General features: G+C 40.7%; 1 protein-coding gene across 1 annotated transcript; it reads right to left on the bottom strand.

Annotated features, from left to right (window-relative positions):
- Positions 1-3,104: 3,104 nt before the first annotated feature.
- LOC128414541 (tubulin alpha-3 chain) lies at positions 3,105-9,975 on the bottom strand. The gene is made up of 5 exons (XM_053389960.1): positions 9,846-9,975; positions 8,724-8,946; positions 8,333-8,481; positions 5,764-6,444; positions 3,105-3,806 (listed from the first exon to the last, which is right to left on the bottom strand). The coding sequence occupies exons 1-5, from the start codon at positions 9,846-9,848 to the stop codon at positions 3,510-3,512; spliced, it is 1,353 nt and encodes a 450-aa protein (XP_053245935.1). The 5' UTR covers positions 9,849-9,975; the 3' UTR covers positions 3,105-3,509.
- Positions 9,976-14,278: the final 4,303 nt, after the last annotated feature.

The raw sequence follows: 14,278 nt of genomic DNA, 5'->3' as shown, positions 1-14,278 counted from the left end.
TTTTTAACACTGATTGGGAGCCGCCCAGAGTGGCTGGGGAAACTCAGCCAGATGGGCGGGGTATAAATAATAAATTATTATTATTATATTATTCTACAACAGTTTCGTTGAAGATGAAATCAAAATATAGTTGTGAGTTTTACTTCTGAGTAAAAAAGTTTCTAATTTACTTTGAGCAATCATTAAAGTCATTTATAAAACATGACCTTCAGTTCCAGGAAACATGCACGTTATGAGTCATCTGCTGTTTTCCCCACGCTATATAGTACAAGAGGGCAGACTATGACAGAATCATCCAGTACATATGTGGATTGAATATTCATCATAAGGCAATGTCAGAATTGAAAATAGTAAGAATTTAACATCTTAATGTATGTCACTTAATACATTTTAAAATATGAATTGATGGACAAACAGGCTGCGCATATGCCTATAGCAAAAACAGCACCAGTGATATTATTTCTTCCTGATCACCTATGAAAATCCAAACTCAAAATGAAGTAATTTAACTTTACTAGACCCATCAAGATGTATAGTGTCAACTTGTACATAAATGGTTTGTGAAAATGCTGTTAGTCCTGTCTTACTAGTGAGCAGGATTTTCTGCTCAACACAGTAGTTGCTTCTACTAAATACTAGGGACACTGCCTTCTGAATAGTTTATAGCCTTTAATTAAAACTCATTAGATACTAAATCTATTTCAGCTGTTTGTGTTCATGTGGATACTTTCAAGATATTCTCGATAGCTCTTCTACATACTCAGTCATCTCCTGGTTTTCAGTTGCATTATTAGCCATATTTCAACAATCCTTAGCTGCAGGTAATCTCAGAAAACCACTTTCATCATTTGATTAAAATGAGCTTTCACAGAGCAAATACGGGGTAGAATTTTCGTTTGCAGAGGCAGCTCATTCATAATCAGAATGATCAAGAAATGAGAAAGCAATGGCCATGCACAGGTTAACTTGGCTCTAGTGTTGGAATTGCTTCTCTCTTTTGTAGACCTACTATTTTCTTAACAATTAAGTTCAATTGGCCTTTCCCATAATTATGCTGAAACCAATTCCCGTTATGCTGGTTCTTCTACTTTATTCATTTTCCTCTTCTAACATACTGATTTTAACTTTTCAACTGCTGTCTCTTTTGGAACAATGAGTACACGGATCCCGTTCGCATCCCGAGATACCACTGTATATCCTTTTTATTAGCATTTTTCCTCCACTCCACATTTCCAATTTATTTGCTTTGTGGCTAAAAGGAGGCAAGTTAATACTTTGAAATTAGACCACTCCCATTTGACAACACCTTTGAAAACTCAAACTGAGCTCTTCACAATACCTTTGCCACATAGTACTCATAGAAATGTTAAGCTCTTGCAGTTGTTCTGATGCTGTCCTCTTATTGATACAATGAATCAAGTCATTATTGTTATCTAATTAAGCTTATGTGGGCTGAATAGTCCCAAATCTGGAAGTTTGTCTGCAAAATAGTATGACCTTAACAACTCCACTGCTTAGTATTCCCCCCCCCGGGTGGCGCTGTGGGTTAAACCACAGAGCCTAGGATTTGCTGATCAGAAGGCTGGCAGTTCGAATCCCCGTGGCAGGGTGAGCTCCCATTGCTCGGTCCCTGCTCCTGCCCACCTAGCAGTTTGAAAGCACGTCAAAGTCAAGTAGATAAATAGGTACCGTTCCGGCAGGAAGGTAAATGGCGTTTCTGTGCGCTGCTCTGGTTCGCCAGAAGCAGCTTAGTCATGCTGGCAACATGACCCAGAAGCTGTACGCCGGCTCCCTTGGCCAATAAAGCGAGATGAGCGCCACAACCCGTTGGTCACAACTGGACCTAATGATCAGGGGTCGCTTTACCTTTTTACCCGCCCCCCCAGGGTCATTCCAGGGCCCAAGTGATCAAAATCTCTAGAATTCAGCTGCTGAAATAGAAGGGCCCTCCTTCAATGTCTTCCAAGATCCCAGATGGCTGCTGAGACTTTCCTAGCCCTGAGAATGGAAGAGGCTATTTCTCAATCCAACAGAAAATTACCCTCTCATAGGTCAACCCTGACACTATCTCAGCAACAATAGCTAATGTATACAGAAATAAGGTGCTGGCATATGCATTCCATAAACCTTTGGCCATCCCTTATCATATACCCACACCTCATACGGCATTGCATCCAACCCTAAATCTGTTTTATGGTTCAAGGCTGTGAAGTATTCCGTGGCCGCAGGCTCATTCACTCCTACCCATTGTTCAAATAATTGCAAATGTTAAAGCTCATTTTTACAGGACAAGGGATAAATACAAGCAAGCTCTATTCATACTAACCGGAGGCTAGAAAAGTATTCAAATGTTGTAAAAAATGCAACTCAAGTTTAACTGTAAACTTAACATTGAGAACATTGCAATTTTGAATGAACGTGCAAATATAAAATAGCACCCATTCTTCAAATTTAACAGCATTTTCTATTATAATGAATCTTAATAAAAGTCTTTGGATTCCCAACAATAAAGACAAACACACAGGCTGCCATTGTTACTTATCACAATTACCCCTGCAACCAGTCAAAATGTTGCAGGTTTTGCATAGCAGGGACACGAGATCTAGAATCAGGAGCTTTAATAGGCATCCATGTTTAATGACTGAGTAACAAAAAAGTTAATGCCTGTATGCTATTGCTGCTTAAAATTGTAGTATGTACTTACCTCAGAGTAAAACACAGTGAATTTTGCTTCTAATACAGAATGGCATTGCACATGAACTGGAAGCTACTTCACGCTATGATCCGGTTTCTTAAGACACAAATACTATTCTTTGGTACGACTCCAAACCTTTGTAAAGGACTCTTGACTGCCTGAAAAGATGGGTTTATATTCCCTTTCTCAATGTATTGCTTGCAATTTGTCTTTATTTTAAAATTTACATGGACAGATTACATCATTTTTCTACCTAATCTTTAAGGATACTTTCATGAGGTATTCTTTCCAGTTGGTTCTGGAAATGTCCTATATAAGGGTGAACATGACACCATTATCAGGTTCTATTAAACCATAGAATAGGAAACAGAAACTTTTTAAAAAAGAAATAATGGAAGATATACATACATTCATTCATGTTTCTTTATTTAACACAAAGCTCAATGTGTACAATGATATCCCCATGTGATTTTCATTATAAAGACATGTCTGCTAAGATTTAGGATCCTGTAATGTATTAGTATGATTCTTTTCAATATAAATTTTTCAGGTTTTCAAGATTGTTGCAAAAGGAATGCAAGGGCGAAGGGAGAATAGATCTTCAAATCTAGGAGGCAGTACATAGCATTTCTGACAGAAACTTTATTTTATACTTTTCTCAGAATATATTTATAACTATTCTAAGAAAGATTTTAAAGCTATTTTAAATGATTAAACCAAACTGCTAGAACGCTTAAATGTTTATTTGAAACAGAACAAGTGAACTGAAGTATGAAAATATTTTCAAATAATCATCTGACATTACTTTTTTTCTCTAATACTCTTCCCCTTCTTCAGCCTCAGCTTCCACAGAATCAACACCCACTTCTTCATAATCTTTCTCAAGAGCAGCTAGATCTTCACGAGCTTCAGAAAATTCTCCTTCCTCCATACCTTCTCCAACATACCAATGCACAAAGGCTCGCTTAGCATACATCAGGTCAAATTTATGGTCAAGACGAGCCCAAGCTTCTGCAATGGCAGTTGTATTACTTAACATACACACAGCACGTTGCACCTTGGCCAGATCCCCTCCTGGCACAACAGTAGGAGGCTGGTAGTTAATGCCCACCTAGAAGAAAAATGAAAGTTTAATTATGTTTCCCTACAGCACAATGCTCCACCACCCACATTCAAGGGAATCATTGCAGGGCCTATGAGTTTTGCTTCTTCCTTACTTCCCATTACAGCAGGCAAGGACATTACAGAAAGAAAATTAGAGATGAACTGAATATTAAGCAACTTGAACAAGACAATCAGGTAGGTGAGAATATAAAAATTGTATGTATCTATTCTCCACTATGTCCTGAGGTTCTGCTTCTACACCATAGGAAGGGAAGGATAAGTGGGTTTGGGGGCAATCATGAGGATCCCACTGTGAGCAGACTGTACTTCTGACCTGGGGGTTGTGTGTATCAATAAAACGATAAAACTACACAGGATTAACATTCAGAATGCAGTCATCATTAAGTTATATTTCAGCCAAGAAAGCCCTCCGGGTATAGGGCAGTATATAAATTCAAATAATAATAGTCATAATATTGTTAAATATATGGTTAACTTATTAATATCTTAGGATCACATTTTTTGGCATACACAAAGATCACAAAATCTACCAGGAAAGGGCAAACTATTTAAAAGTCTCTCTATCTAGTTAAGTCGTCCCCCCCCCCAATGCTAAACAAATACTTTAAAAATGATAGGCAAACCCTACTTCTTAAAACCTACATTATTCAAATTCTGAAAATCAGTAAAAGCAATGACGGGCGCTGTTCCATCTGGTCCCCTATTTGAGGGAATAGAGAAAACTGGACCTCCTTCCTTGCCCAAATGTCTTTGTTCCGCAGAGGAAAAATCTGCAGCCCATTTCTATATGAGCTGTCTGGTTAAGGGGTGATTTCTGTTACATACTTTTTTATTTTACTTTTAATAGGTTAGTTGATGTGGTGTAGCAAACAGTTGTTCTTTAAGGAGACTTGTACTCAAATCCCAAACTATGCTATGAAGCTTATTTTCAGGGTAGCCACAATCTCTCTGCCTACACTACTTTATAAGGTTGTGAGAATAAAATGCGATGCCACTATATACAGTGGTACCTCGGGTTAAGAACTTAATTCGTTCTGGAGGTCTGTTCTTAACCTGAAAATGTTCTTAACCTGAGGTACCATTTTAGCTAATGGGGCCTCCCGCTGCTGCTGCCACACAATTTCGGTTCTCATCCTGAAGCAAAGTTCTTAACCCGAGGTACTATTTCTGGGTTAGTGGAGTCTGTAACCTGAAGCGTCTGTAACCCAAGGTACCACTGTATAGTGCTCTGAGCACTCTGGGTAAAAGGGAAAATAAAAATAGAAACATTAATAATAGTCCTTAGCTACAAGATTTTTAAAGGAAAAATCTCACCCTTTGATATTCTACTTTGAGAGCTTAATGATGATAGGAAATGCTAACTGCCACAAATTAGTAAAAAAGTGGTATGGCCATGAACTTTCCAAATTACTGGATATCTTGTGCCTCTTAGTGACAAATAAGAAATGTAATTTTCATGAGTTTAATATTGTTGGGATATCTAAAATGCACTTGCATTTCATACGTAGTGTTTTTTAAGTGCACTGAATACTGCATACTCTCCCATTTGGATTACAAAGCACGGCACATGGGCCTGCCTCTAAAAAGTATCTGGAAATCTTTGGAACTCAATAAAACTGTGACAAGGATCTGCTCTGAAAGAATGAAAGTGGCCTCATGAATGAACAAATGTACCCTGTCATTTTAGACTGAGGCCTGCATCTTCAAGAAACTTTTAAAACCGTATTTGATTAGTGCAGCATTTTCTATGAACTAATTTGACTAATTTCACTTTCAAAATTACAACTGCACTGTTAAAATGGCAAATGTGAAAACAACTACCTATTAGTTGTTAATTTACAACAGATTAAAAATGAACTTATGGACAGCTTGTGCACCATGAAAACCACCTATAAAGAAATGGCTGAAAGGTTTGTAAATTCACTTAAAATGCTTTAAAATACCTTGAATCCAGTTGGACACCAATCCACAAACTGAATGGTACGCTTTGTCTTGATAGTTGCAATAGCTGCATTGACATCTTTTGGGACAACATCACCTCTGTATAACATGCAGCAGGCCATATATTTGCCATGGCGAGGGTCACACTTTACCATCTGGTTGGCTGGCTCAAAACATGCATTAGTAATTTCAGCGACAGACAACTGCTCATGGTATGCCTTTTCAGCTGAGATGACAGGTGCGTATGTTGCCAAAGGAAAATGGATTCGTGGGTATGGGACAAGATTTGTCTGAAATTCTGTCAGATCTACATTCAGAGCACCATCAAAACGGAGTGAAGCCGTGATAGATGAAACAATTTGGCCAATGAGACGATTTAGGTTGGTGTAAGTGGGACGCTCAATGTCAAGATTGCGTCGACATATATCATAAATAGCTTCATTATCTACCATGAAGGCACAGTCAGAATGCTCCAATGTTGTGTGTGTAGTAAGGATAGAATTATAAGGCTCTACTACAGCAGTAGATACCTGTGGAGCTGGGTAAATAGCAAACTCCAATTTGGACTTTTTGCCATAATCAACTGACAGTCTTTCCATGAGTAAAGATGCAAATCCAGAGCCAGTGCCTCCTCCGAAACTATGAAAAATAAGGAAACCCTGAAGACCTGTGCACAAATCAGCCTAGAAGAAAAAGACAGCAAGCAAAATATTAGTATTCCAAGTGTGTACTTAATGTACCAAGGGCTGTGTGTTAGTGGTGATGAACAGGGCTGATGAAGACATTCCTAGAAATCATTTGTTTTCACTGTGTGCATTTAAAATATTTGGCTAATTAAAAATTTCCTTCCATTTTTCTTAAAAAGTCTTAAAATCTAATGATCCTAGACTTATTTAATGTTGTCTGATTATTTCATGAAATATGCTGTTTTGATGTTTGATAAAGCTAAGCAGTAGTTCAGTATTGCATTCTACACTAGTAAGTTCTATTTAGTGTAGATCTAATAAGTCAACTTAAATTAATCAAGCCCATTAATTTCAGTGGTTCTACAAATATGTTTAATGTTGGATACAATGCACTGAATTTAATAAGTAGTAAAATGAAATCTTTAGTACATTTTACTTGAAATCAAAGATTTCTAGAAAAATATTAAAAAATGGTATGTGTGAACAAAAGAGAATTTATTTATCTATTTCAGATAACATAAATAGTTGCCTTGGATAAAATTAGCTTGTTACTGGTGTATGCCCCCCCCATCTAAGACACAAAAATGACTTCTAATTACCGTATTTTTCGCTCTATAACACGCACCCGACCATAACACGCACATAGTTTTTAGAGGAGGAAAACAAGAAAAAAATATTCTAAATGCAACAGTGGATGTATGATTTTTGTGGTTCATGCTGTGGCCACAGACATGTGATCTGATGGTGAGTTTGGGGTAGCCCAATGCAAAAATCCTGAGGATCCATGTGGATCCGTGCTTTGTAACCACGTTTTAAGTGGGGAGGGAAGGAAAAGCACTCAAGGGACAAGGAACACGTGTGGGGTGGGTGGAAAAGGATGCTGTTAATAATGCAGAAGAGGGGTATAAGAGGAGAAGGCTCTTATAAGACGAGTGGGGAGGAGAGAGGGACAGAGAGCCTGCTTGCGAAAAACTTTGCTGTTATTTAGCGAGTGGGGAGGAGAGAGGGACAGAGAGCCTGCTTGCGATAAAGGAGCCAACCGGACAGGAGCCGCTTACACTCGTGTAAGCGGCTCCTCTCCTCTCCTGCTTTTCTCCTTTAAAGCAAGCAGGCTCTCTGTCCCTCTCTCCTCTCCACTCAGTGGCTCTTCTCCCGCTTTGCTGTTTCAAAGCGAGCCACGGCAGAGGGAAGGGGAAGCATGGATCCTCTGCTCACGACTGCAGCAGATTCCCCTGCCATCCGTAGGCATTCGCTCCATAACACACACAGACATTTCCCCTTACTTTCTAGGAGGAAAAAAGTGAGTGTTATGGTGCAAAAAATACGGTATTTATGTGGTCAGTTACAGTGCATGGCTTTGGGAATATTTTTTAATGTGCAATAAAGAAACAATTTTCCTGTCTTTGTTAAGTCTACTAAATCTATTTCAATCACCTTTAAACTCTATTCTGACACAATAAAATCATACCTTTAAGATTAAGGACCTAAACCAGAACATGGGAAGTCTGTACATACCAAAATCCTGTGAACATAGAAGATCCCTATGCAATACTCATGTGTTGATATTTTACTGCTCTCTGTACAAGTGTATGTGTTACAAAAACCTACTCACTTACAGTAGTTCTATAGCTGTCTGTGCAGATGTCAAATTAATTCAAGATTGATGGGTCTTTACTTGTAAGTTAAGTTTGTATAAAGATGGGAGGTGGTAAGGAGGGTGTGATTAGCAATTTGGTTGTGTGTGTCCTTTGGATTTATGGCCTGTTAATGATACTTTCAATTTAAATGTACTCTCCTATTTTCATAATAGAATATTTTTTTCTGACTAGTTTGAAAGGTAGCGAAATAGGTTGGTGTCTGTTCTTAGTTTTCTACTAAAACTTACCAGTTTGCGAATGCGATCCAGCACTAAATCAACAATCTCTTTTCCTATGGTATAGTGGCCTCGGGCATAATTGTTGGCAGCATCTTCTTTTCCAGTAATAAGTTGCTCAGGATGAAATAACTGCCTATAAGTGCCTGTACGCACTTCATCTACAAAAAATTATAAAGAATCTTGTAAACCATTCCTATTTCACCTTTGCCTGATGCATTTAGCCTTAAAACATTATGCATGAAATGGTAAAAACAGATAGCTTGCCACAAAACTATTCTGTAAAATTTGTATTGCTAAAGTTAATATTAATCTATAATAACTCTAATATACTGCTCAAAACTGCAATAAAGTCTACTTAACACTAGCAATTTTATACATTGGAAAGAAGCAATATACCTACCAACCACAGTTGGCTCAAGGTCCACAAAGACAGCTCTAGGCACATGCTTGCCAGCTCCAGTTTCGCTAAAAAAAGTGTTGAAAGAATCATCACCACCTCCTATGGTCTTGTCACTTGGCATCTGACCATCAGGTTGGATTCCATGTTCCAGACAATACAGCTCCCAGCAAGCATTACCAATCTGAACACCAGCCTGTCCAACATGGATAGATATACACTCACGCTGTTTAAAAAAAACACAGAACAAAGACACATAGAAGAGTGAAAATTAGTTTGCTCTTTTGTAAATGACTTGAGAATTAAAAAAAAAAAAAATGTACCATCACAGACACCAAATACTATTTTTTTAAAGTGGCTCTCTTTTCAAACACACCACTATCTCAGCCTAGATAATCTATTTAATGGAATATCCGAGGCCTGTTTAACTAACACTTTCAAAGAGGATGTATTTCTCTTACCTCCCATATGATCCAATTAAGTTTTACTTATGCACTCATTACCTGTCATCTTTCACAGCATTTTGCCATAATCTGGCCACTACGCACTTCCCAAACGGTTTATAATTACAGTGCATTCCCTCCCGACCACTATCTCCTTTCGCCCTTCTCCACGATTTCATGCCAGAATACCCAGTTTTACATTTCAACACCGACTTATCCCACTGTGGGCCTGATTCAAAGGAAAGCGATCGCTTTCACGCCTCCTCCATGCCACCCTTTAATAGCAAAACCACAATATTCCACCGCTACCCACCATGGCAAATCTGAGGCGAAGCGACGGTCAGCCCTCGCGCTCTCGGCCCTGAGGAAAGACCGCCAACGGCGCGAAGCCAACCGACTCTCTCGGCAAGATTCGCGCCTTTCGGGGTCACGCGGCCGCTCTCCATTGGCTGCCGAAACCGCCGCTCATTCCCTCGTGCTCGCGCGCCACGAGTCGGCCGGCCTTCGCCGCGAACGACGCGGGAGACCTCGGGTTTCCGTCTCCCCGCTCGCCATAGGGCCCTGCTTACCACCCTCTTACCCCGAGCTCACGGCCCCCGTCAGAACACCCTCAGCCGAAGGGGTTCAACACCCGCCATGCCGTCCCTCCTAAAGCCCCACCACAGAAACCCCCGCTCCCTACCATGGCGCCTCGCGGAGATGACCAGTTTCACGGACACCGGTGGAGCGTTCTGCGCCCTATCCCGTCTGAGACTAACGTCAATTGTTCAGCCGTTGGGGGCAACGGCCTCTCTCGCGCCCCTTTCGGTCGCCCTACTGATGCCTTATTGGCGGAGGCTGCTCCGCTTTTGCACGCTGATTGGTTAAACGGGGCCTTCTCCAACTCGGGGTGGTTGTGGCCTGATATGATGGGGGTGGTTGTGGGGCGGAGGGGAGCGTGACACTTTAGGCGGAAAACATTTTCGCTTCTGGGGGCAGGGGTGGGGAGCTAAATGGATCGTCGGAACCCCATGTCAACAAAAGCACCCTTCTACAATATGGGGGGGGGATGCACTTTTGTCACTCACTGTCAAGTGTGAAAACTGCATGCTTTTCACACATAATTGAAATGTGTGAAGTAGCCCATGATTGTGGATTGCGAAGCGCATTGAAAACAGACGTCTACCCTCTCCAAACTTTGAATTAACCAACTGCCCTTTATAACTTTATCTTCTTTGAAGGCTGCAGCCTTATATGCACTTTAGGTCCAGTTGCAGACGACTCTAGGGTTGCGCGCTCATCTCGCCCTATAGGCCAAGGGAGCCTGCATTTGTCCGCAGACAGCTTCCGGATCATGTGGCCAGCATGACTAAGCCGCTTCTGGTGAACCAGAGCAGCGCACGGAAACGTCGTTTACCTTCCCGCCAGAGTGGTACCTATTTATCTACTTGCACTTTGACGTGCTTTCGAACTGCTAGGTGGGCAGGAGCAGGGACAGAGCAACAGGAGTCCACCCCATCACGGGGATTCGAAGCGCTGACCTTCCGATCTGCAAGCCCTAGGCTCTGTGGTTTAGACCACAACGTCACCCGCGTCCCTATATGCACTTACTAGGGAGTAAATTCAACTGAACAAAGCATGTACATATGATTACAGTATATTGCTTTTCACAAAAATATGGCTCAAAGCAACTGAGAAACTCAGAAATGAACCACTTAGAAAACAGCAAAAAACAAGTATACAGAAAAACCAACAAAAGACTAGGTCTATCAGGCCTCTTCTTCTTGAGTTGCTCTCCTGGGAGCAACCATTTTATCAATCCGCCTCTAGGAGGGATAGAAAGCTAAGTTCACTCCCCACTACAAAACGACCACTATCCCAAAAACATAATGTACCGCAGTACAATTGTGTTGTAAAATATCACCACTCTCATTTAAAATTAATACAGAAGCTTCCAAAATGCACAATGAAATGTATATGTTTTAGCTAATGAGCAACATTATTCAGAAAGAAAACCACCCAACAGTGCCATCGTGTGGGAAATCTATCTGTCATTTGAAATCCTGTGTTTCTTAACTGTCTTAAACAGTTTCTGTACTTGCCACAAGGAGGAAGCAGAACCCACATTTAGAAAAGCTGCATATCATTTAAAGAATGGTTTAAGAAAGTAAAGGTAAATAAGTTTTCAGCATTTGTAATGAGGGTTACAAAAAGAGTAGAAGGGCTGTATTTTAATATTCTCTTCAAATCTTCAAAAATCTTCAAAAATCACTGAATTGCAAGAATGCCTTTATGTGCTAGCTGTTACGTTCTGCTTAACACAGATTAATCGAATTGGAGGCAGTTTTCAAATCAAACTGGATTTTATTCTAAGTAAAATATTATTATGAGTGGGTGGTCACTGACCAGATTCAGACACTCTGGAAGAAGACTGATTTTCTAGATCCATTTCTATCATGGTTTCGGCCTGGCTTTGGCACAGAAACTGCCTTGGTTGCCTTATGCAGTTTGCCTAGATGCAATAAAGTTTAATACGAACAGTCAATTCAACAAGTATATGTTGGTTGAATACTGCAAATCAGTTGCATAACCAGCCCTTGGCTTAGGCTATTACCAGAAAATTTGCAGTGGGCAGAATTCCAGTGTCAGGGAAAGGGAAGGGAGTATTTGGTAAAAGAGCTAAACCCTAAATACAAGCAGCAAATAATAATTTAAATTATGGCTGTTATTTCATAACTTTAATAAAGTTTTGTTTTAATACTTTAAGTGCCAACTGTTTGCCATTTATTCCATAGTGTTTGCACTCATTGGTTAGAGCATTTTAAGCCAGAAAAAAGCTTCTTAATTGTTTACCAATAGGAGCATACAATGCTGCTGTCTATCAGGCCTGATTATTCCTTTAGTCCAGTATTGTCCGCTCACCTGCTACCTAATCCACTGGAAAGGTGAAGGATTGAACCTGGCACCGTCTGCATATAAAGCATATGCTCTACCGCTGAGCTATGCTCCCTCTCAATAACAATTGGGTAGCATAATTGGCTTAATGCTTTTTTATATCCCTGGAAGTTCAAACACTAGGGTCATTCCTTTTTAAATAGCAGATGAACATTCAATAAAGGAGTTTAAAACAGGTCTGCAAAACCTGTGATCCACCAAGTGAACTCCTTGCCTCCCACTTCATCTGCTATGTTTGGGAGGCAAACAAGAGATTAATAGACCTTATTTTTTTTCTGCCTGTCTGGGATTGCAAAGAAGAAGAAAAAAGGTAAGCAGCCAATAGGCCCCCACAACACATAGATGGTGGGCTGCAGTAGGGTTGCCATATCACAAACTGAGTGCAGATTTGTTATATAATATCCATAGGTCCTTGCATCATAGGCAAATATATTTCTGTTATCCCAGGTTTTTTAATCTGTTTGGGTGATATTCAATAATGGTGAAAACTTATGTAAATGGGACTTACTCTTCCTTTCCCCCCTTCTATAACTGCAACCTAAATCTTCTGTGGAGAGCTGAGGGATCCTTCAGAGCAGAGATTGAGCTTGTGGCCATATTGATATGTTGTATTCTAGCCTTTTATTTTTGTGACTCATGGTGGAAGAAAGCAGGCAAAAATATTTTTCATCTCACAGGGTTCATTGCCAGGGGCAGAGTTGCTTTACTAGCTCGCTGCTGCCTGAAATGCAGCCGGCTGTCAGCCAACGTTGCTTTCGTTCAGATGCTGGAAGTCTTTATTAATAAATATCTTCCCACCAACATCTAACAACATCATTCAGAAAACAGGATGAGCTGAAGCAGGGATGGGGAACTTCTGGCTAGCAGACTGATTGTAACCCAGGTGCTGAGATTTCCCCAAGGTTACATCCCCTGTCCCAGGACGTGCCTTTATGTGCTTTTGCTTGTGTTCAGGTCATGCTGAGAGGTACCTGTAAGTGAGGGGCACATGGGGCTCATCAGCCTGGGAAGGAAAACTCTGAACCTAAACCTCCAACTGCCTTGTGGGATATCTTTGGGAGAAGAAAAGACTAAGGAGTAAACCCTGCACAAATCTGGAGTGGAGTCCTTAAGATGGTTGGATGGTGTGTTGTTCCTTCTGGTACTCCTGCAGCCTAGCTGGTGCCATACATATGGCTCTGCTTTCCTTTGGACTACATCAGCGAGGCCGAGAGTCGGGTCTTATCCTCTGGGTAGCCCAGGACCTCCATACACACTGCCCAGGTTTGTTCCCTGGGGAGGTCATTTGGTGCTGTTAATGCAGCGGTTTGACTTCACCCCTGGAAGCACGCTATTGCCAGCAAAAACATTTCAATGATTGCTGCATTTTACAACATACCTTTTCCCTTACATATTTAAATGGAGACATTTGATTTTATGACAATTTCCCCTATTATCATTAGCATTCATCTTTAAGCTTAGATTAAATGTGCGGGGAAAGGCGGGGAAGATGACTGATTTTACTCCTAGTTCTTGTGCCACACTGTCCTATATTCTGTAACCGCACAGCTCTGTAAGGGTGCTGCAGAGAAGAATCACTGTTCTAAATTGCAATTAGACTGGATATTTCTCATTCTTCCTTCCACTCTTTGCAAAATAATACAACACCACACAAACTTTTCTGCTGGTATATATTTGGGGAGGGGGGCACACTGTACACTGAGAGCCAGTGTGGTGTAGTGGTTAAGAGTGGTAGATTCGTAATCTGGGGAACCGGGTTCGTGTCTCCGCTCCTCCACATGCAGCTGCTGGGTGACCTTGGGCTAGTCACACTTCTCTGAAGTCTCTCAGCCCCACTCACCTCACAGAGTGTTTGTTGTGGGGTAGGAAGGGAAAGGGAAATGTTAGCCGCTTTGAGACTCCTTCGGGTAGTGATAAAGCGGGATATCAAATCCAAACTCCTCTTCCTCCTCCTCCTCCTCCTCCTCCTCCTCCTCTTCTTTTTTTGGAATATTAAATACATTGGAAAGACAGACAGAAATGAAATTTTGATGAACGCACACTACAGTAATTTACATTGCTTCAGAGAAGAGGCCAGCTGCCAAACTTTCTGCACTTACTTTGAAAATAGTTCTAGACAAGGGCCTGTTTAAATAAGACAATGTAATGACTGATGTGCTGAGGCATGATTGATATACATTG

Source organism: Podarcis raffonei, chromosome 5 (assembly GCF_027172205.1).
Source record: "Podarcis raffonei isolate rPodRaf1 chromosome 5, rPodRaf1.pri, whole genome shotgun sequence".
Lineage (NCBI taxonomy): Eukaryota > Metazoa > Chordata > Lepidosauria > Squamata > Lacertidae > Podarcis > Podarcis raffonei.
The sequence above is the reverse complement of the archived record's forward strand: the minus strand, read 5'-3'. Positions and strand labels throughout refer to the sequence as shown.

Bases quoted from the DNA above. Each gene is read 5' to 3' on its own strand.
- LOC128414541 (XM_053389960.1), bottom strand. The intron at 8,482-8,723 runs GTAGGTATATTG...AATTTTTTGTAG, and splicing joins CCTTGAGCCAACTGTGGTTG to ATGAAGTGCGTACAGGCACT. The intron at 3,807-5,763 runs GTATTTTAAAGC...TTTTTCTTCTAG, and splicing joins GGTGTCCAACTGGATTCAAG to GTGGGCATTAACTACCAGCC.